At 46.2% G+C, this 21,998-nt stretch overlaps 1 protein-coding gene across 2 annotated transcripts in view; it reads left to right on the forward strand.

The window, feature by feature from the left end:
* CCDC169 (coiled-coil domain containing 169) overlaps window positions 1-21,998 on the forward strand; it is a 93,380-nt gene that overhangs the window by 1,682 nt on the left and 69,700 nt on the right. For both annotated transcript variants that reach the window (XM_075334604.1, XM_075334605.1), the window contains exons 2-4: window positions 2,480-2,562; window positions 15,286-15,396; window positions 21,543-21,583. In XM_075334604.1, coding sequence (XP_075190719.1) covers window positions 2,480-2,562; window positions 15,286-15,396; window positions 21,543-21,583 — 235 coding nt within the window. The remainder of the gene's footprint in view (window positions 1-2,479; window positions 2,563-15,285; window positions 15,397-21,542; window positions 21,584-21,998) is intronic.

The raw sequence follows: 21,998 nt of genomic DNA on the forward strand, positions 1-21,998 counted from the left end.
CAAGTCGGGACTACAGTTCTGGCAACACAACTCCACCATTTTCCTTCTGTCTTCTTCACGGGGCCTGTGGCTTGGAGCAAGAAGCTCGGCCCAGGTTCCTGACATTCACAGGGGCAACCCTTAGGAAAGGACATTTCCAAATACTGGTGGCTATGTCCAACTTATCCGGGATCGGCTGGGGCCCATCACAGCAAAGATCAACACCCTGAGGGTAAACCAAGTCTCTGGATGCCACTGCCTCCCAAGGGTAGCTCGTCCGGGTCCCGTCTCCTGCAGTGTTGCTGGTGATCTGTAACCTGCCTCCTGGCACTAAGTTTTAGATTGTCTGTTGTGGTCCGGTAGCTTGGAGCTTTTTGGGCCCTGCTCCCCACTGTGGCCAAGTGAAGGAGCCTGCTCTCAGGGCTCACGCTTGGGATTGCAGTGGGCTGCTTGCTAGGAAAGTCCTATCTCCCTCATTGCGCTAGTGCCCCAATTCTGGAGCTGGTGGGAACAATCCATAAAGGCCCCGTTTTCCTCAGGTTAATTGTCGGGTTGCCTGAAGCTTCTCCCCGACCTAGGGTCCGTGTACCCCGTCGTGCCTTCGGACCTGGACCGGTGATAGAACCAGGCTGCCGGCCGTCCTCCTCGACGGGTTCCAGGCACCTAGCCTCAATCCCCTGCGACCAGGGGTCCGACTCCTCTAGGTCCAGACCACTGTCTGTGACCTAGTTTTCCTCTCCCCTGGGAGCTCCAACTCCCAGCTCGAGGGTCACTACTCAACTAACTGATCTTGACACCTCCCACCTCCCTGTCTGACCCCTAGGTGGGCGGCCCTATTCCTGTTTAAGCAGAACACTGGTGTGCCTGACAGGTGTGGTGCAAAGTGTATCTAGGATTTGTGACTGCTGATAGAGGCAGTACTGCAGGATAGAGACCCAGAACCATGGGGGGGTTGAATACTACACGGGGAGGGCAGTTTGTGTAGTACCCTGTGACGACCTGAATAGTCCAGGGGCGTCACAGATGCGTGGGATCCACCCTGTAAGAAGGCCTGAACCAACAATTCTACCTTCCCCAGAGACAGCAAGATAACAAACAGGCATAGGCCTCTTGCTTCCAGAATCCTGGCACTACAGACAAAAGAACATTTGGAGACCCTACTTGAAGCCTCCACATTTCCAAAAATTAAAGTCAAACAGGAAAAGTGGCAACAATTGGCACAGACTACAAATAGTGGAACGCTGCAATGTGAATGTGTGGGTCCTGCCCTGTAACAAGGTCTGAACCAACATTTCTACTTTCACCAAAGACTCAAGATGACAGACAGGCTTAATGCCTGCTTTACACGGGACGACCGTTTTCACAATCGATCGTACCCGCCCCCGTCGTTTTTGTGTCACGGGCAAATCTCTGCCCGTGACGCACAAACTCGTTTAACCCCCATCACTCGCACTTACCTTCCGTGCGACCTCGCTGTGGGCGACGAACATCCACTTTTTGAAGTGGGACGGACGTTTCGGCGTCACAGCGACGTCACACAGCGGCCGGCCAATAGAAGCGGAGGGGCGGAGATGAGCGGGATGTAAACATTCCGCCCACCTCCTTCCTTCCATTAAGCCGGCGAGTGCCGTGGGACGCAGGTACGCTGTGTTCATCGTTCCCGGGGTATCACACGGAGCAACATGTGATGCCACGGAAACGATGAACAACCTGCACCCATGACAATAAACGAGATTATAAAAGTTAACGACGAGTACACTACTCACGATTTGTGAGCGATACTGCGTCGCTCAGAGGTGTCACACGAGAAACGTTGTGCGGTATGCCGGATGTGCGTCACGAAAACCGTGACCCCGACGACATATCGCACAATCTATCGTCTCGTGTAAAGCCCGCATAAGCCTCTTTCTCCCAGGACCCTGTCACTACAGACAAGACACAATTTGGAGATCCATCTTGGAGTCTTGAGATTTAAAAACCTTTCAGGCAGACAGCAGGATAGGGGCAGATAGATTTCCCCATAGTGTCTTTGCAGGGGGGTATGGTTCATGAAACACACAGGATGTGCCCTGGCATTTCAGTTTAAAAATCAAGAGGTGTATGACTGACAGGATTAGGTCTCCTGCTCCCACACCTCTGCCAGTATAGACAAGACACAACTTGGAGACCTATCCTGGAGTCTTGAGATTTAAAAACATTTCAGGAAGACAGCAGGACCGTGGCATCAATTGCTGACCCCCATTTCCCCATTGTCTTTGCATGGCAGGGTGGTATAATTATTGCAAGACCAAAGTTTGTGCATATGAGCGGCTGTGTATGGTACTGCAAAAAATGATCTCAATTACCGGGCACTATTGCCCGTACAGATGTGCTTCTGAGAATAGTGAATGTGATGGACCCCCATGATCAGACGTTGATGGCTCATCCGCAGGACACAATTAAAATCACAGAAAACCTTTTTGATTGTTGCGTTTAATGAATTTTTGTTTCTTTTGCTTAGGGAAATGTTACAAGCATCAATATATGAGATGAAAAACACAGTCATAGACCTGGAAAGAAAACTGCACAGCGTGGAGGATGAAGGTAAAGATTTCTCCTTAACGTTAACCCTTTTAGACAACTGCTGTACATTTCCATGTAGTCTGCAGGGGTATGGAGCGGTCTCAGGAGCTGAGCGGGCATCATACCCAGGCAGATGGCAGCCGTGTTATGTCTGTAAGATCAGTGATCAGAGCTGATCTCCGATAACTGCTGTTATCCCCTAAATGCTACTGTGACTCTCTGACAGCAGCATTTAAGGCGTGCCATTCCAGCACCCTTTATCCCCTCTCCCTGTGATGCATTCTTGAGGTGCCGATGAGTTACCAGGGTAGCTGGGAGCCTTCTTAAGACTGCCATGTTGGCACTCCAGGGAAGCTCATCCACAGGTAAGGCTGCTTTCACACATCCGATTTTTGCCGTCAGGCACAATCCGGCGAAATGTGGATAAAACACATCCAGCGCCGGATCTGTTTTATTCCCCATTGACTTGTATTAGTGCCGGATTGAGCCGGATGGCCTTGCATTGCATCCAGCGATATTTCTTCGTCTGGCTGCCAGAAAGGATGCACCATGGAATGTTTTTTGACAACGGCAAAAAAAACGGACCAACTGGATCCGGCGCCGTCGGGCATGTTGTATAATAGAAGCCTGTGGGCGCCGTGTGTGGCGTCATCCGGTTTTTGTTTCTGGGCATGCCCAGACCTTGTGTAAATTCACTTCTGATCACAGAAAAAGTCTTTATCTCTCTCTAGCGATGTCGGTCTCTCTGTCGGTCGGTCAGTCTCTCTCTCTCCCTCCTTAATACTCACCGATCACCGGCGCGGCGCTACACAGCTGTCACACTGCTCTGGCGACTTCTCCAGCTTTTGAAAATGCCGACTGCTCATTATTCCATCTGGTATTACCCTCTTCCTACGCCCACCGGCGCCTATTGTTGGTTGCAGTCAGACACGCCCCCACGCTGAGTGACAGCTGTCTCACTACAACCAATCACAGCTGCCGGTGGGCGGGTCTATATCTTGCAGTAAAATAAATAAGTAATTTAAAAAACGGCGTGAAGTCCCCCCCAATTTTGATACCAGCCAGGGTAAAGCCACACAGCTGAAGGCTGGTATTCTCAGGATGGGGAGCCCCACGTTATAGGGAGCCCCCCAGCCTAAAAATATCAGCCAGCAGCTGCCCGAAATTGCCACATCCATTGGATGCGACAGTCCCGGCACTCTACCTGGCTCATCCCGATTGCCCTGATGTGGTGGCAATCGAGGTAATAAGGATAATAGATAAATAAAATAATAGACAAAAAAATACTCTCTTTTACCAATTTATTAATCCCCAAATACCCCTCCAGGTCCGGCGTAATCCACACGAGGTCCCACGACGCTTTTAGCTCTGCTACATCGGCAGCTGACAGGAATGGCCGTAGAACACCGCCGCTCGCTGTGAGCTCCACACAGTAACTGAAGTGAGTCGCGCTGTCAGTGGTGACGTCACTCAGGTAGTACCTCTGTGTGTGCTGTCATGATGGGGGCGGTAGTGCCTGTGTGTGCGGTGATGATGGGGGCGGTAGTGCTGGTGTGTGCGGTGATGATGGGGGCGGTAGTGCCGGTGTGTGCGGTGATGATGGGGGCGGTAGTGCCGGTGTGTGCGGTGATGATGGGGGCGGTAGTGCCGGTGTGTGTGCGGTGATGATGGGGGCGGTAGTGCCGGTGTGTGTGCGGTGATGATGGGGGCGGTAGTGCCGGTGTGTGTGCGGTGATGATGGGGGCGGTAGTGCCGGTGTGTGCGGTGATGATGGGGGCGGTAGTGCCGGTGTGTGCGGTGATGATGGGGGCGGTAGTGCCGGTGTGTGCGGTGATGATGGGGGCGGTAGTGCCGGTGTGTGCGGTGATGATGGGGTCTCTCTCTCTCTTTGGCATGAAAAAGAAAAAAAAAACACGGATCTTTTTTTGCTGAATTCGTCGCTTCAGTTTTTATACAATCTCCAACGGATCCGTTGCATCAGGCACAAACCAGATGTGTGAAAGTAGCTTAAAGCTTCATAAGGGACAGTGACCTGTGACCTTAGCTGTATACTGTGATACAGTGGTATTGCAGTATATAAAACAAGTGATCAGTCACAGGTTAGGGGACTTGGAAAAAGAGGGATAAAAAGTAAAAAAATAAATAAAAAATGATTCCCTCTACTTTTCTCCATTAAAAAATGACATTAAAAAATAAAACATATTCAGAATCACCGCATCGGTAAAAGTCTGGTCTATCAACATTAATAATTATTTATCCTGTGTGATTAATTCCATCAAGAAAATAAAAATCAAGCTACCAAAATTGCTGTTTTTTCGATTAACATCTCTCCCCCAAAAATGGTATAAAAATCTATAAAAATGGCATGAATATAACATCAGCTCTTAATGCAAAAAAAGTCCTAATACAGCTCCATTGAGAAAAAATTTTTTTAAAAGTTTCCAAAAATTGTTGATGCGAACCAATATTTTTTTTTTTTTAACTTTTACAAATTCCTGAATTTTTGGGACAAATAAAATAAAAAAGAAATAAAGTTTAGTATTGCCATATTCCTCCTGACCTAACGAATGATATTACTTGATCGATTTCACCACACGATGAACAGTGTAAAAACAAAACCCAAAAAACAATGGCGGAATTGCTGGGTTTTTGTTTTTTTTTCGGTTTTTTGTCATTTAAAGTGAATGGGGTCAATGGAAAATACATCTCGTCACCCTAAAAACATTGTAATCTAAGAAAAAGACAAAAAGTAATAAAAAAAAAGTATTTTTTTTTAACTCAAACAGAGGAATTAGCTTGATAGGGACCCAACAAACATGAGGTCACCTTGCTGCTGGCTGTTGGGCTCACATAAAATCTAGCCATTTTTGTGCGCTGTCTTTTTGTTACGATGTTTCATGTTCAGTTTGCACCTGTTCACATTAGAAAGATAGGATGTGCCATCAGTCTTATTCTTAAATTACAGGGGTTATGCTTTCTGATTGAGCACTCCTGCTCTTCAGCTATAGGCTATTTTAATTCTCCATTTGCAGGTTCCTATCCGCCCATAAGTTGTAGGTTTTTTAACCCAAACAGAGGTATTCGTGTGATAGGGACCCAACAAAAATGAGGTCGCCTTGCTGCTGGCTGTTGGGCTCACATAAATATGGCCAATTTTCTGTGCTAAGTTTCTGAATTTTTACATGTTTTTTCATAGCTGTAATGCATGTCTATATTCCCATATTCATTCTGTCACATATCTTAGCACTGCAGAGTGCAGCTGTCTCCTTTTTGTCCCCTAAAAACAAGCCCCGAACATATCTCAATGGAAAAATAAAAACAATATGACTCTTGGAAGGGAAAGGAAAAAACTATTCTGTGAAAGCAAAACTTGGCCAGTGCAGGAAGAGGTTAATCTGGGCTCTCAGGCTAGTTTTGGATAATCTACCTGATCCATAGAGTTCACATGTAACCACTGCAGTGTGAATTGGCCCCGTATCTCCTGTATTCCTTTCGTACCAAGGCTTCATTCACACATTGGTGATTTTCTCATACAATGAAATTGATCCCGGTTTCATCCATGTTTTTTGTTTATTAGAGTTTGGTCAGTGTCGATTTTTACAATCCGAGTTTGGTCCGAGCTTCATCAGTTTTTCTTGGATGAGAAACAAAACCAAAAAAGTCTTCTTTATCTTTTCCTATCTAGCAGCCTGTGTAAAACGGCCAGCACATGTATTGCATCCGAGTGCAGTCCGATTTCTTCACAGACCCATAGCCTTGCATTACCAAATTTTGATCTGCCACTCGGATCAATATCGGACACGCCTCAACGATTTTGCATAAGGCACTCGGTCCACTAAAAATCACAGATGTGTGACCGGCCTCATTGACTATTATAAGAAAAACACTGATAGCACTCATGTTTAAAGTGGATATGTGAATGTGCCTGAAGGCGGCGTTACACGCTACGATATATCGTGCGATCACATGAGCGATCGCACCCGCCCCCGTCGTTTGAGCATCACGGGCATTTCGTTGCCCGTGGCGCACAATGTCGTTAACCTCCGTCACACGTACTTACCTCCCTAACGACATCGCTGTGGGCGGCGAACATCCTCTTCCTGAAGGGGGTGGGTCGTTCGGCGTCACAGCGACGTCACACAGCGGCCGGCCAATAGAAGCGGAGGGGCGAAGATGAGCGCCGGTAAGCTGTGTTCGTCGTTCCCGGGGTGTCACACGGAGCGATGTGTGCTGCCTCGGGAATGACGAACAACCGGCGCGCAGACGGAGGAACGACATTATGAAAATGAACGACGTCTCAACGAGCAATGATAAGGTGAGTATTTTTGCTCATTAAGAGTCATTCGGAGGTGTCACACGCTATGACATCTCTAACGATGCCGGATGTGCGACACTAACGACGTGACCCAGATGACATATCGTTAGATGTATCGTAGCGTGTGACGAGGCCTTTAGAGTCCAGTAAGCTGTTAATAGCTACTGCTTTCAAGTCAGTCGCAGTTTTTCTACTATAGAAATCACCTTTCTTTTTCTGCTTCCACATGTACCCCTTACTGCTGCTAATCTGTGCTTCTGTGGGCGGACTCTGAATAGAATCAGTTTCCTTCCCCCTCTGGCAGCTCACAAAGTCTCTTTTTTTACTCTCCCTGCAGGTATATATATATATACACTGTGTGACGTATTTACACTTTTAGAAACCAAGCAAAATATAAAGGCTTAAAACAATGAAGACTGAGTGGGCAGATGTGGGTTCTTGTCGGATGTCAGGGTGCAGAATAATAGTTGCTGGGCAGACTTTCCTATTATATATACAGTATGTGGTTTCTCTGTATTTTTTTGTGTTTTTCTTCTTTATGCCTCGTTTTTAGTAATCAGACTACTGATGAAACCTTCCGCTCTCATCTATGTCTTCAGTGGAGCTGCAGTCGGTCTGTACCACATGTTTGATGCAGGATAACTTGTGCTTTTATGATTAACAACATGTATTAGTACTAATGGTGAAGTCTTTCAAAATCCCCATGAGTCCCTAGTGATGACTGCAGGGAGCTTCAGATGTACGAAATCCTTGAAAGCTTAGGAACGTGCTGAGGAAATTGACTCGAGCTCCATTAAATAACCTGCAAATTACAAGTAAAGTGGTAAAGCCAATGTATTCAGGTACCAGGGATGGAAATGGGCTGAGATAGTCTACAAGATTGCATCGGGGCAATTCAGTCCTCTGGATTAAGACGCGGCACATTCAGATGAGTCAGAAATGATTCCCCGTCATGAGATGTAATTTATATATATAGTGAATTTTTTAGGTTGCTGTAGGCCACACCTGTGAAAAGTGTACGCAATGACGTTTTTGTTTTTTTTTACTTTTTTTTTTAGTATTTTTGGTATCTTTGCCATCAAGAATAGGAAAGTCTTCCCAGCTATCCTTGTAATCACAAACCATAGAATCCAAACAAAAATTAAAGGGCTTGTTCACGTTTTTTCCTGCACATTTTTGTTGTGGAAAGAGAAGCGGCATTTTACCAGCTTTCCCGTACACATCCTGATCCTGCCGACATTAGTCTAATGTGTATGAGGACTTCAGTGTCATGGATGACAGACAGTCATGTGCTTTCTGGCCATAGAAGGTCACAGTGTTTGGCTGCGGAAAAAGCTCCCTGACTTCCCATTGTTCCTGCTGTTAGTATAGGTAGGTTTCCTGCTGGATTCGTCTCTTTCCCTTTTGGACCCAGCATTAATTCGCCTTCCACCCAGCTACTTATCATCACCATTATCTTGGTGCTTAAATACCCCTTCTTTCCTTGGACTGGTGCTGATAATAGTCTTCAGTTCATTCAAGTCTTGGGTGTAAGCAGGTAGCTTGTTCTCTTGTGGTATTGTTGCTGAAAACTTTGCGGTACTTCTACCTGAGTCATGTATATAAGTAGTTCATGCATTATCCCCCTGTGTGTCCCCCATGTGTCGTCTATAGTGTTTGGGGGGTTGACAAAGAGCTCATCCCACCCATTTCCTATTTAGCGCTCATCACTAGGGATACCTAGGGTCAGGTATCCAGCTCGGCGCATAGGTGCAGAACCCATCTAGGGTGGTGAGGGGCCCCAGGGACCAGCAGTAAGTTTGGTCAGGGGTCACCATCTTCCTCTTCCCTAGACATAGGGTTTCCCTTCCCTTTTGGCCTTTTCTTGGTACTTCCCTGTACCTAACGTGACACTAAGGGGTACTTTGCACACTACGACATCGCAAGCTGATGGTAGCGATGCCAAGCACGATAGTACCCGCCCCCGTCGCAGGTGCGATATCTTGTGATAGCTTTCGTAGCGAACATTATCGCTACGGCAGCTTCACACGCACTCACCTGCCCTGCGACGTCACTCTGGCCGGCGAGCCGCCTCCTTCCTAAGGGGGCGGGTCGTGCGGCGTCACAGCGACAGCGTCACACGGCAGGCGGCCAATAGAAGCAGAGGGGCGGAGATGAGTGGGCCGTAAACATCCCGCCCACCTCCGTCCTTCCGCATAGCCGGCGTGAGCCGCGGGACGCAGGTAAGGAGATGTTCCTCGCTCCTGCGGCTTCTCACACAGCGATGTGTGCTGCCGCAGGAACGAGGAACAACATCGTACCTGTCGCTGATGCGACATTATGGAAATGCCGGACACTACACCGATGATACGATTTAGACACTTTTGCGCTCGTTAATCGTATCAAAAACGATTTACACACTTTGATGTCGACAGCGACGCCGGATGTGCGTGACTTTCGATTTGACCCCACCGACATCGCACCTGCGATATCGTAGTGTGCAAAGGGCCCCTTAGGCCTTGTTCACCTGTCACACTTTTCCTGCACTTTTTATTTTCTATAGAAAAAAAAGCAGCGTTTTACAGTACCAGCAGAATTAATGAGTTTTCTGAAATCTCATGCACATGCTGCTTATTTTTTTTCCTTGCAGATTTGAACTTTCAAAGTGTTTTTTTCAAATCTGCAACATGTCAATACTTTCTTCATTTTTGTAGAGTTTTTCACCCATATGAATGGGGGTAAAGGGGCAAGGAAAACAAGGACATAAAAACGCATATACGGTACTTGTTTCCTGTCCACACTCAACATGCACTTGGTCTACTGGACCCAATTATTATGCGGGCGTCACACGGGATGATAAATCGTGCGATTGCATAAGCGATCGCACCCGCCCCCGTCGTTTGTGCGTTACGGGCAATTAGTTGCCTGTGGCGCACAAAGTCGTTAACCCCCCGTCACACGTACTTACCTCCTAGGCGACGTCGCTGTGGGCCGCGAACATCCTCTTCCTGAAGGGGGAGGTTCATTTGGCGTCACAGTGACGTCACACAGTGGCCGGCCAATAGAAGCGGAGGGGCGGAGATTAGCGGGACGTAAACATCCCGCCCACCTCCTTCCTTCCACATTGCTGGCGGGACGCAGGTAAGCTGTGTTCATCGCTCCCAGGGTGTCACACGGAGCGATGTGTGCTACCACGGGAGCGACGAACAACCGGCGCGCAGAAGGAGGAACGACATTATGAAAATGAACGAAGTGTCAACGAGCAACGATAAGGTGAGTATTTTTGCTCGTTCACACTCGTTCGTAGCTGTCACACGCTACGATATCTCGAACGATGCCGGATGTGCGTTACTTACGACGTGACCCCGACGACATATCGCCCAATATATCGTACCGTGTGACGCCCGCATTAGTCAATGAGATTGTTGAGATGTGTTTGAAAGTAGATTCCTCGTGTTAATCATGACTTTATTATTAAAGTGAATCTATCACCACAGTTGACCTTTTTAAACTGTTAATATGGGCATACAGATTATAGAATGCTGAAAAGAGCCATACCTGCCTGCCTCATATCAGATGCTTTGCAGTGGGAAAAATTAACTTTTATCACTTTATGTAAATGAGCTCTTCCAGGTTATGGGGCAGATGCTGCCTGGAAGATAACTCCGCCTACAGAGCATATTTTAAATAAAAGGGGCGTTACCAGTGTGATGGCCGCTCTCTGCTCTCACTACAAGGCTGTGTGATGATAACTGACACTTCTGCAGGTGCCTCTCATCTTCAGCCTCCAGTTTGCAGGCAGACAGTGTTGCAACATTGTTGCAATGAAGCAGAGCTCAGGGTCTTTCAATGTGTTTGAAAGAAGGCAGCATCCACCCCATAGCCTGGAAGAGGTCATTTCTATAAGGCTGCTTTCACACATCCGTTTTTTGCTGAGCGGCACAATACGGCGCTTTGCAGAAAAAATGCAACCGTTTTTTTTTGCCGCTGGTTGCGTTTTTTCTGCATAGATTTGCATTAGCGCAGTATTGTGCCACATGGCCTTGCGTTGCATCTGGTTTTTGCTGGATGCGGCATATTTAGCCCATGCGGCGGCCGGATGGAACGTTGCCTGACACGTGTTTTTGTGCGGCGAAAAAAACGCATTGCGCATGATCCGGCGCGATGCGGCGCGATTTACAATGCAAGCCTATGGACGCCGGATGCGTTTTTTTGCACTGCGCATGCTCAGTATCAATTTGCATCCGTCAAAAAACGGACGGGCCGCATGGAAAAACTTATGCAACGGATCTGGGTTTTTCGCCGCATCCATAGTTACATAGTTACTAAAGACCTAGGTCCATTAGTTCAACCTTCCTCCACCAGTTCTACATTTGGTCACAAAGTCATTTATAACCAACAATGTTGTGTGTACTGAGGAAATCATCCAGCCCTTTTTTGAAAGCTGTTATAGTATCTGCCATTACTACCTCTTGTGGTAGGACATTCCACAGTCTGACTGCTCTAACTGTAAAGAACCCTTTCCTATTTAGCTGCCGGAATCGCTTTTCTTCCACTCGCAGTCAGTGCCCCCTGGTCCTTAGTATTGTCTTTGGAAGAAATAAGTCATGTGCCAGTCCTTTATATTGACCACACATGTATTTATACATATAAATGAGATCTCCTCTGAGACGTCTTTTTTCTAAGCTAAACATATCTAACTTTTTCAACCTGTCATCATATGGGCGGCCTCCATCCCTTGTAGTAGTCTAGTTACCGCCTTTGAACTGACTCTAACTTCTGAATGTCCCTTTTAAAATGTGGAGCCCAAAACTGGATCCCATATTCCAGATGTGGCCTTACAAGTGATTTATAGAGGGGTAACAATACGTTGGGATCACGGGATCTAATCTCGCTTTTTATACACCCTAGAATCTTGTTTGCTTTTGCAGCTGCTGCTTGACATTGAGTGCTGCTGCTCAGCTTATTTGTAATGAGAATACCCAAGTCCTTCTCCTGTTCTGTAGTCCCGAGTTTACTTCCATTTAATGTATACGCAGCTATAGGATTACTCCGTCCTAGGTGCATTACTTTACATTTATCAACATTAAATCTCATTTGCCAGTATCTGCCCATTCTGACATCTTATCCAGATCTTTTTGTAATATTATACTATCAAGGTCAGTTTTTAATATCCTACATAGTTTGGTGTCATCAGCAAAGACTGACACTTTACTATCAATCCCATCCACAAGGTCATTAATAAAGAGATTAAAAAGAATTGGTCTTAGCACAGATCCCTGCGGCCCCCACTGCTGACTATAGCCCATTTAGAGAATGTACCATTTATGACTACTCTTTGTTTCCTATCTTTTAGCCAATTCCTTCCCAGTTGCATATAGTTTCCCCTAGTCCTTGCTTCTGGAGCTTTAGTATAAGCCTATTATGTGGTACAGTATCAAATGCCTTTGCAAAGTCCAAATAAATCACATCAGCTGCATTACCAATATCCAGGTTTGCACTTACCCCCTCATAGAACCCCAACAGGTTGGTTAGACACGATTTATCTTTCATGAATCCATGCTGTCTGTCAGTTATTATATTATTTTCTGCAACATATTTTTGCATGTCATCCCTTAAAATGCCCTCAAAAACTTTGCATACTACTGATGTCAGGCTTACTGGACGGTAGTTGCCTGGATCTACCCTCTTACCTTTCTTAAATATCGGTACCACATCAGCAATCCTCCAATCCTGAGGCACCAACCCTGTTACAAGCGAGTCTAAAAAGATAAGATACAGCGGTCTGTCAGTTACGGAGCTCAATTCCCTCAATATTCGTGGATGAATGCCATCTGGCCCTGGGGATTTGTCAATGTTTAATTTACTCAGACATAGGCGTACTTCTTCTTGTGTTAAATTAATTATATCGGGTGGTGAACTTTGATTTTTCACTTGTTGAATGATGCCTGGTACAGTCAGTTCCTTGGTGAACACAAGAGAAATGCCTATTTAATATCTCAGTCTTTTGTTTGTCCTCTATAACTAACTTGTTAATATATTTTAAGGGGCCAATACTATCCTTTGTTTTCCTTTTGGCATTAATGTATTTATAAAAGATTTTGGGATTTATTTTAATGTCATTGGCGATTTTTGTTTCAGTAGCTAATTTTGCTTGTTTGATTTCTTTTTTTACATTGCCTATTGATATCTTTATACTCCTGCAATGCTATTTCTGTATTCTCAGCCTTCAAGATTTTAAACGCCCTTTTGTTTTATTATACTTTGTACAGTCTTATTTATCCATAGTGGTTTCTTTTTATTCCGGGACGATTTATTACCAGAGGGTATAAGTTTTTTACAGGACTCTAGCAGTATATCCTTAAACTTTCCCCATTTATGTTCAGTATCCCCAGTTACCATGACTTTGTCCCAATCTACACATTTAAGCTCTTCCCTTAATTTGTTGAAATCAGCTTTCCTAAAATTCCAGGTTTTAGCATTTCCCCTTTGAAATGTTTTATTGAATATTACGTTGAAGCTTACCATATTATGATCGCTGGTGCCCAAGTGCTCCCGGACCTGTAGATCTGAAATTGTATCCGGTCTATTTGACAGGACCAAATCTAGCAAATTATCTCCCCTCGTCGGTTCACCTACCATCTGAGAGAGGAAATGGTCTTGAATGGTAGATAAGAACTTACAGCTTTTAGCACAACCAGAAGTTTCTATGTCCCACTGAATGTCTGGATAGTTCAAATCCCCCATAATAAGAACCCGATTATTATTATTAGCTGCCTTTTCAATTTGTTCCAGCATTTCACCCTCTATTTGTTCAGGTATGTTAGGAGGCTTATAGCAAACTCCAATTAGCATTTTTCCATTATTCCCCTCCCCATGTACATTTACCCATACTGACTCTACATTGTTGCAGTTCCCCCCAATGTCATCATTCAACACAGGTTTTAGGTTAGATTTGATAAATATACACACCCCACCACCGTTTTTGTCTTTCCTGTCCCTCCTAAATGTACTATAACCCTGTATGTTTGTCACCTATCCGTTGCATAGGTTTTTGAGTTGGATTGAGCCGCACTGCAAAAACCGGATGTGTGAAAGCAGCCTAAAGTGATAAAAGATGATTTTTCCACAACAAAGCATCTGATATGAGACATAAAGTTAGGGCATTTTCCAGCTTTCTAGAACTTGTACGCCCATATTAACCGTGAAAAATGGTCAAAGTGGTGACAGATTCCCTTTAAAGCACCACCCCAGAGGTTTGGGTTTTTTTTTTGTTCCACTGCTAGAGTAATGCTTTAAATCTAAAGGCCGTTTTACATGCAACGACATCGCTAACGAGATGTCGTTGGGGTCACGGAATTCGTGACGCACATCCGGCCTCGTTAGCGACGTCGTTGCATGTGAAACGTACGAACGACCGCTAACGATCAAAATTACTCACCTAATCGTTGATCGTTGACACGTCATTCTAATCCCAAATATCGTTGCTGTTGCAGGACGCAGGTTGTTCGTCGTTCCTGCGGCAGCACACATCGCTATATGTGACACCCCGGGAACAAGGAACAACACCTTACCTGCATCCTCCGGCAATGAGGTGGGCATCACTTTCTTTCGGCTGCTCTCCGCCCCTCCACTTCTATTGGACGGCTGCCGTGTGATGTCACTGTGACGCCGCACGAACCGCCCCCTTAGAAAGGAGGCGGTTCGCCGGCCATAGCGACGTCGTTAGAAAAGTAAGTATGTGTGACAGGTCCGAGCGATGTTGTACGCCACGGGCAGCGATTTGCCCATGACGCACAACCGACGGGAGCGGGTGCTTTCGTCGCTGCGTGTAAAGCAGCCTTTAGTCTGCTGACCTCTGGCTTATAATCACTTCTGGTGTCTTTTTCTTCTATCACCGTTGCTGCGGCTGGTCTCATGTGATTTGTGACCTGCCAGCAGCTCTAGTGTTTCCTGAGCTCGAGGTCACAAGTCTATGAGAGCCTCTTTCTGGATCGCATAGAGTTGCATTGAGATTTTGTGACGTAACTTCTAAAGATATAGTCATAAGAGCGCCGTGGGACTGCAGCGGCGTATGTAACAGGTGAAGCCACCAGAAGAGGAGTATATGAAAGGGGGCAGGGGGCTTAGATTTAAAGCCCACTCCAGGGCTGGAAAAAACAAACAAGCTGGAGTGGTGCTTTAAGGGAACCATGAATGTGCTGGACACAGAGCTGTAGTTCTCTGGCTGCTTCTCACTTTCATCCTTGTACAGTAGCATATGTAGAAATTTAGAAGATTGATGACCCTCTGAATTACCTTCAGTAATATGGGCAGGGGTCAGCCGCAAACCATCCAACACAGTATCAGAGATTGCAGCCCATCTACCATAAATCATCCTATCTGAGATAATGTAAAGCAATGTTATACAGGAATAATAACAAATCTATTACATTTTTACCCCATGGCAGGTAATGAGTGGAAAACCAGATTTGAAACGCAAATTGAGCTAAATAAACAACTGGAGACCCAAATTCGTGTGCTTCAAGAAAAGTCTGAATATTTACGGGGTAATCCAACTGGTAAGTGATGAGCCGTCATTACTGTAATGTTTCTAACTGGCCAAACATGTAGGCAGGGGTGTCAAACTCGAGGACCAAGGGCCAAATCGAACCCGCTACATCATTTTATGAGGCCCTCGAGCTGGGTTGGGATTAAAACCTGGGTTCTTCTCTCTGCCATTGATAGCGTCCTGCAGAAAAAAGCACTGTCCATGAATTTTTTTTTTTTTAGGCTATGTGCACACGTGTGCGTAATTCATGCAGTTACGCTGCGCTTTGTAGCGCAGCGTAACTGCATGCGTCCTGCGTCCCCTGCACAATCTATGGAGATTGTGAAGGGGCCGTGCGCACGTGGCATATTAGAACGCAGCGCTTCGGCTGCTGCCCGAAGCGCTGCGTTCTAAGAAGTGACATGTCACTTCTTCCGTGCGCTTTGCCGGCAGCTCCTGCTCTGTCTATGGCAGGAGCTGCAGGCAGAGCGCACGTTCTCACCGGCACCATGCGCTTCAGAACGCAGCTTTTCAGCTGCGCTCTGAAGCGCACTTTTTCGGTGCGGTGCAGAGCGCACACATGCGCACATAGCCTTACATTGTTCACCAGTTTGTACTGCGCATGTGCTAAAGAGGCTGCCATGCACAGTACAGACAGTAGATGCTAGAATGTATGGGCTCCAGGTAGATGTGACATTATGTCCATCATGTTTTGTTGCCGTCACGTCCGGTTTGGAGCGTAGCACACCGTTTGACGGACTGGCTGGACTCAGGAGAGATCTGATGTGCACCCCCCATCTTTAGACCTCGTTCACTGTATCAATGAGAAGCTGCATGTCAAAAAGGGCAAAAATTGGTGGGATTTGTGGGTCTTTAATGCTGGGAGATGCCTGGGGTGTGCAATGCTGGGGGGAAGGTCTGTGAGGGGTTTGGGGGGTGTACAGAGCTGAGGGGTGCCTGTGTGGGATTTTTGGGGTCTATAATGCTGTGCGGATGCCTGTGGTGGGATATTGGGTGTGTGCAATACTGGAGGGAAGCTTGTGGTGGGATTTACACTCCAGGGACAGCTCTAATACAGCCCTACAACCCAGAAACAGCTCTTGGATAGCCCTACTACCCAGCCAACTACTCTTGTTGTCCTACTACCCAGGGACAGGTGTCGTATAACCCTACTACCCAGGGACAGGTGTCGTATAACCCTACTACCCAGGGACAGCTCTAGTACAGCCCTACAATCCAAGTACAGCTCTTGTATGGCCCTTCTACCTTAGGACAGATCTCTCTTAGCCCTTGGCTAGTTTGTGCATTGGAGTTCATGCTCTTATCTTATGAGCCCTTACAATTACAAGCGGCCCTTTGAAGGTAATCTTAATGCTGATGTGGCCCTTGGTGAAAATGAGTTTGACGCCATTGATGTAGGGTGACATCCCACCAAAATCCAGCAGGAACAATGAAATGCAACTCTTGTACAGGGAAATTGCCGAAGACCGATACTTATAAGAAATAGCTGTGAACCACAGACTGTTGGGGACTATAAGGGGTCGCTCACACCAGAGCATAACACGGCTGAGTGTTATCGGATAGCACTCGGACCAATGTTATACTATAGTGCAAATCAGCAGATTTTTTTCTCATGCCATTTCGGCATGAGAAAAAAAGCACAACGTGCTGCAAGTGGGAGGAGCGCAAATTGTACTACGCGCACTCATTCAATCTGTGAGCATGGAAGTCATCTGACTGCACTCAGGTGACATCCGAAAGCAGTCCGATTTCCATGGACTCATAGAATGGAGAAGATGGAGAAATTTTGCTCTTCATCTTCTCATAGTGTACCGCCCCCGGTCAAGCAGCCGGGCTGCTGCCGCCGCTCGGATCCGGATCCGCGGGGGCTCGAGGGGTCTCCGGACCTGGGGGTCGTGCGGCAACTCGATTGAAAGAAGGGAGGGGATGGATATGTACAGGGGGATTTTGGAAAGTTCATGACGCCACCCACGGTGCGTGGTAATATGAGGGACCACCGCTGCCGTTGGGGAGCCCGGTGACGATGGTTCGGCAGCCTGATGTTTAACCCCTCCGTGGGTAGAGGGTTTGTGTCCCGGGGCTCGTTGGTGATGGATGGTGTTTGGGTGCTGTTAGGGGATAAGTGCAGTGGGTTTCCAATGTACTCACTCAGTCCCAGAATAACCACACCGACAGCTTGTAAACCAAAGTTCTGAGCACCACCGTAGTCTACGGGGAGCACGCCTGGATCCGTGCCTCTGGTGTTGTTGTTAGTCTGTGGTCCTATCCCTGGCACCTTAGTCTCGATTGGACCCGTTGGTATGAAACTCTCTGGGTCCCGCTCACCCGTATGGCTAACGGAGTGAGCTTTCTCTCAGGGTTCACGCGTAGAATTTCTTTGGACTGTAGTGGGAAAGTCCTATCCCATCGGTGCGCTAGTACCCCGATTTTGGAGCGGGTTGGGGATGACACTTGAAGTCTTCACCCCCATTGCGTAAATTACCGGAACGCGTAAAGCTACTTTCCGGCCTGGGGTCCACGTACCCCGTCGTGCCCTGGCCGCTGCCCTGTGATAGCACAAGGCCGCCGTCCTCGGCAGTCCATGCCTCTTGACGTTGTCCTCTGCGACCGGGTTCCAGCTCCTACCAGGCTCAGGCCAACGTCTGCCACCTAGTACACAGGAGCCCTCCTCCGTGGCCTCTCCTCACGAGAACCACTTCACCTCCTTCACTCTCGACTCTCAACTCTCAACTGTCACTGTCCTCACTTTCTCCTCACCAACCCCCCATGTGGACGGCCCTATTCCCTTCAGGCCCCCCAAATGGTGTGTCTGGTAGGTTCAAGTGGGAAGTGTTCCTAGGATTTTAATTAGACTAGCTGTGAACAACACCAGAGGACCGGGATCCGTAACCAAGGAGGGTGGATACTGTGCGGGAGGGCAGATTGCACAATACCCTGGGATGATCTGATAGGCCAGGGCGTCACAATAGTGTGCTCCGATTGTCTCGTCCAAGAGAATCAGATCACACTAAGCTAACACTTGGATGAAACTCTGATCAGAGTTTGATCCATATGTCATTAGCATAACCGGCCCGATTCTCTCAGATGAGAGAATCTACAGCCTTGATGTTTCATAGGAAAAATATTAATCTTCCTGGCTTTCTTTTTAAAAGAGCAGTGCACAAAAGACAATACTTTTTCTGAAATATGAACCTTTTTGTTTATTACTAATTTTTTATTGCATTTAACAAGCAGTTGTGTCTCACAGGATTCTCTGGGGGGTGTTTTTAGGTTACTTTGCATAATTACCCTGTGAGCACCACGCCCTTAGTAGAGACCACACACATGAGCGCTAAATAGAAAGGCCCATATCCCAGGGGCCACGTGACAGATATAAAACCAATCAAAGCCCCAATACTTGGCAGAAGTGAGCAGAAAATAAGAACAAAAACTGACCACTTTTGGCCTGGTGATTACCGGTAGTCCTTTTTGGGTCCACATGGCGACGACACAGAAATCACAGCAACACATTGCAACATTGGATGTAATGATTTCCTATGCTGTTACATTGCGACCTGCAACGCAGTCACAAATGTTTCCAAATGTGTTGCAATTTTTGTCGCTCGTTATATGCGACACACTTGCCATAGACTTCAATGCAAATCACACGCGACATCTGCAGGCTTTTTTATTTACAAAAATATCTGAGCTGTATAATAGTCACGTGATGGCAAGTCACAGACAAGTTGAACACCTCTTTTTGGTCGGTGACTTGTCAGAGAATTGCTTTTGCATAGCAGATGTCGCCATGTAGCTCTGGGGATAATAAGATTGTTCTTATTAGCTCTCTCCCATGGTGATGAGCGCAGGCATTGCCTATAAAGGATTCCTCGCAACTTCCTTAGTAACGATGTAATACTTAAATGTAAAATAAAAACAAAAAAAGTGTTCTGCCTGTTACTTTAGTGTCAGAATCCTTTCTTTGTTGAGCCTCATCCCCTGATGAAGCCATTATGGTGAAACATGTTGGGGAAGCAAATGACTTTTAACTGCTAACGCAGTATTGATATCTCCTATTACTCCTGAGATTCACTCCATGTGCTGCTAAGAAGCTTTTCATTCTATAAGATTAACCCAGAGACACCTTTTAGGGTAAAAAAAATACTATCTATTAGGACAAATGTACCTATTGGAGACTCTGTATATAACTGCACTATGTGTTCTTAATTTGATTAGTTAAAAGAAAAAGGTTTTGGTACCGTGTAAGGCCCCTTTCACACGTCAGTGATTCTGGGACGTTTGTGCTTTTTTTTTAAACGTACCAGAATCACTGACATACGGAGACCCATTATAATGAATGGGTCTGCTCACAAATCAGTGATTTGTCACTGCACGTGTCTCCGTGCGGCGTACCCGCGTGTGCGTGATTGCCGCACGGAGACATGTCCATTTTTTTCTGGCATCACTGATGTCCCACGGACCACGCAGTGGTGTGGTCCGTGAAACACGTGCCAGAAAAAAACGTGCATTTAAAATAATAAACATTTTTACTCACCCGGCTTCAGCCGCGCTCTCTGCAGCCCGTGCAGCTTGCTGCTTCTAAGCCGGCTGATTACTGTCGCGCATATTAATGACGCACGACACAGCCGACCCGGAAGCAGCTGCTGCAGGGGTCAGCGCCGGCCGGATGCTGCACCGCGGGAGCGATCAGCACCAAGGACAGCGGGAGCGCGCACAGGTGAGTTGATTTCTAAGTGCAATCACGGGCCACGGAGAACGGAGCCCGGATTGCACTTAGACAACCCACGTGTGCCGTGATTCACGGCACACGCAGGGACATGTGCGTGTTTTACACGCTAGTGAAAAACGTCTGTGTTTTTCACTGACGTGTGAAACGGGCCTTAGCCAGTTGAAAAATGATTGATTGCTCTCAGTGAGAGAAAAATAAAATTTTGTAGTTCTGATACCTTTTAATGGCTAACTAAGATAAAAATAAAATATATATATAAAATAAAAATTTATAAAATATAAAATATTTAGCTTGCTTTATAACATCATATTTTATTTTTATTTTAGTTAGCCATTAAAAGGTATCAGAACTACAACATTTTATTTTTGTTTCTCTCACTGAGAGCAATCAATCATTTGATTAGTGCACCCTGTATGTATTAAATCAAAATAATAAAAATCACTATTTAATCAGTCTTTAGTTTAGGGGTTTAGTTACTTGAGACATATACAGTGGAACCTTGGTTAACGAGAACAATCCGTTCTAGGACTGTGCTTGTAAACCAAGTTACTCGTCTAGCAAAGCAAGATTTCCCATAGGAAATAATACAAGCTCAGACAATTCGTTCCACAACTTGTGCAATGTCCCATCCTGGTCCCCTATTGTGCCATTCCACATACGCACAAACACACACAAAAACACACATATTATGCTCACCTTACCCTCCGTTCCATCGCCGGCCTCCCGGTTCTTGTAGTCCGCAGGTATGTGTATCCAGTAAACATCGCGGCCAATGCCGGAGCTTCCCCAGTCAGCGCGTTAGCAGAAGACGTCATGAGCAGGAGCCGCTTGCCTCTGATTGGCCAGCGCACTGACGTCAAAGGCATGAGCCGCTTGCCTCTGATTGGTCAGCGCACTGCCTTTGAGAAGCGCTGACAGCGGAAGTTCCTCCATCGTCGCAATGGTTACCGGATACACATACCATACCTGCGGACTACAAGAACCAGGAGGCCGGCGAGGGAACAAAGGGTAAGATGAGCATAATATGTGCGTGTTTGTGCGGACTGCAAGAGCGGGTCAGAGCGCGGTGAAAGTACAGAACCGGAAGTGTGTGCGGTGAGTATTTTCTTGTACAGCAAAGCTTGCTTGTATAGCGAAATACTCGCACACCAAGTTACTCATAAACTAAGGTTCCACTGTAGTATATATATTTTTTATTTCTTTCTTGTAGTAATGAGGCTGGAGTAATACATCCTGATAACGGAGACTGGCTCGCTCCTCTGTACCCCATTACTCCAATCTCTGATTCTAGAATAGTTATTTGTGTATTACCCAAAAATACTGGAGATCGTTTTGGTGTTTAAAGACCGATATTTAACATCTACTGTACTTTGTCATTTATTATATAGTATTTTGTAGGTAATAATACGTATATTCTGCGTCCTTAGATCGGCTATCCTCCATTCGTTCCTATGATCAGATGCAAGTGGTAAGTTCTGTATTAGAATACCGCACCTCTGTCCTCTATACGCAGCCTTGTCTTATACAAAAGCATTGTGCTCTTAATTGGGTGTTCACTTTTCAGGCACTATGGCATATCCACAGGATAAAGGACAGATAGATGTAAGTCCTACCCTTGGGACCCGCAGCCATCTCAAGAATGGGTCTGTTATTGGAGAGATGGCCACACATGAGACTCTATTCCCCTGTATGGGAGTTCTGAAAATATCCGCCACTGGATATGCAATGTATGTCAGAGATTGGAATACCCCTTTAATCAATTGTCGGCTTATTGTTTAATATTATTATTTTTGTTAACCCCTTAATGACCAGGCCTGTAAGGGCATAAGTGACCATCCAGGTTTGTTTTGTTTTTATCTCTCTATTTTTAAAGGGAATCTGTC

This window comes from Anomaloglossus baeobatrachus, chromosome 2 (assembly GCF_048569485.1).
Source record: "Anomaloglossus baeobatrachus isolate aAnoBae1 chromosome 2, aAnoBae1.hap1, whole genome shotgun sequence".
NCBI lineage: Eukaryota > Metazoa > Chordata > Amphibia > Anura > Aromobatidae > Anomaloglossus > Anomaloglossus baeobatrachus.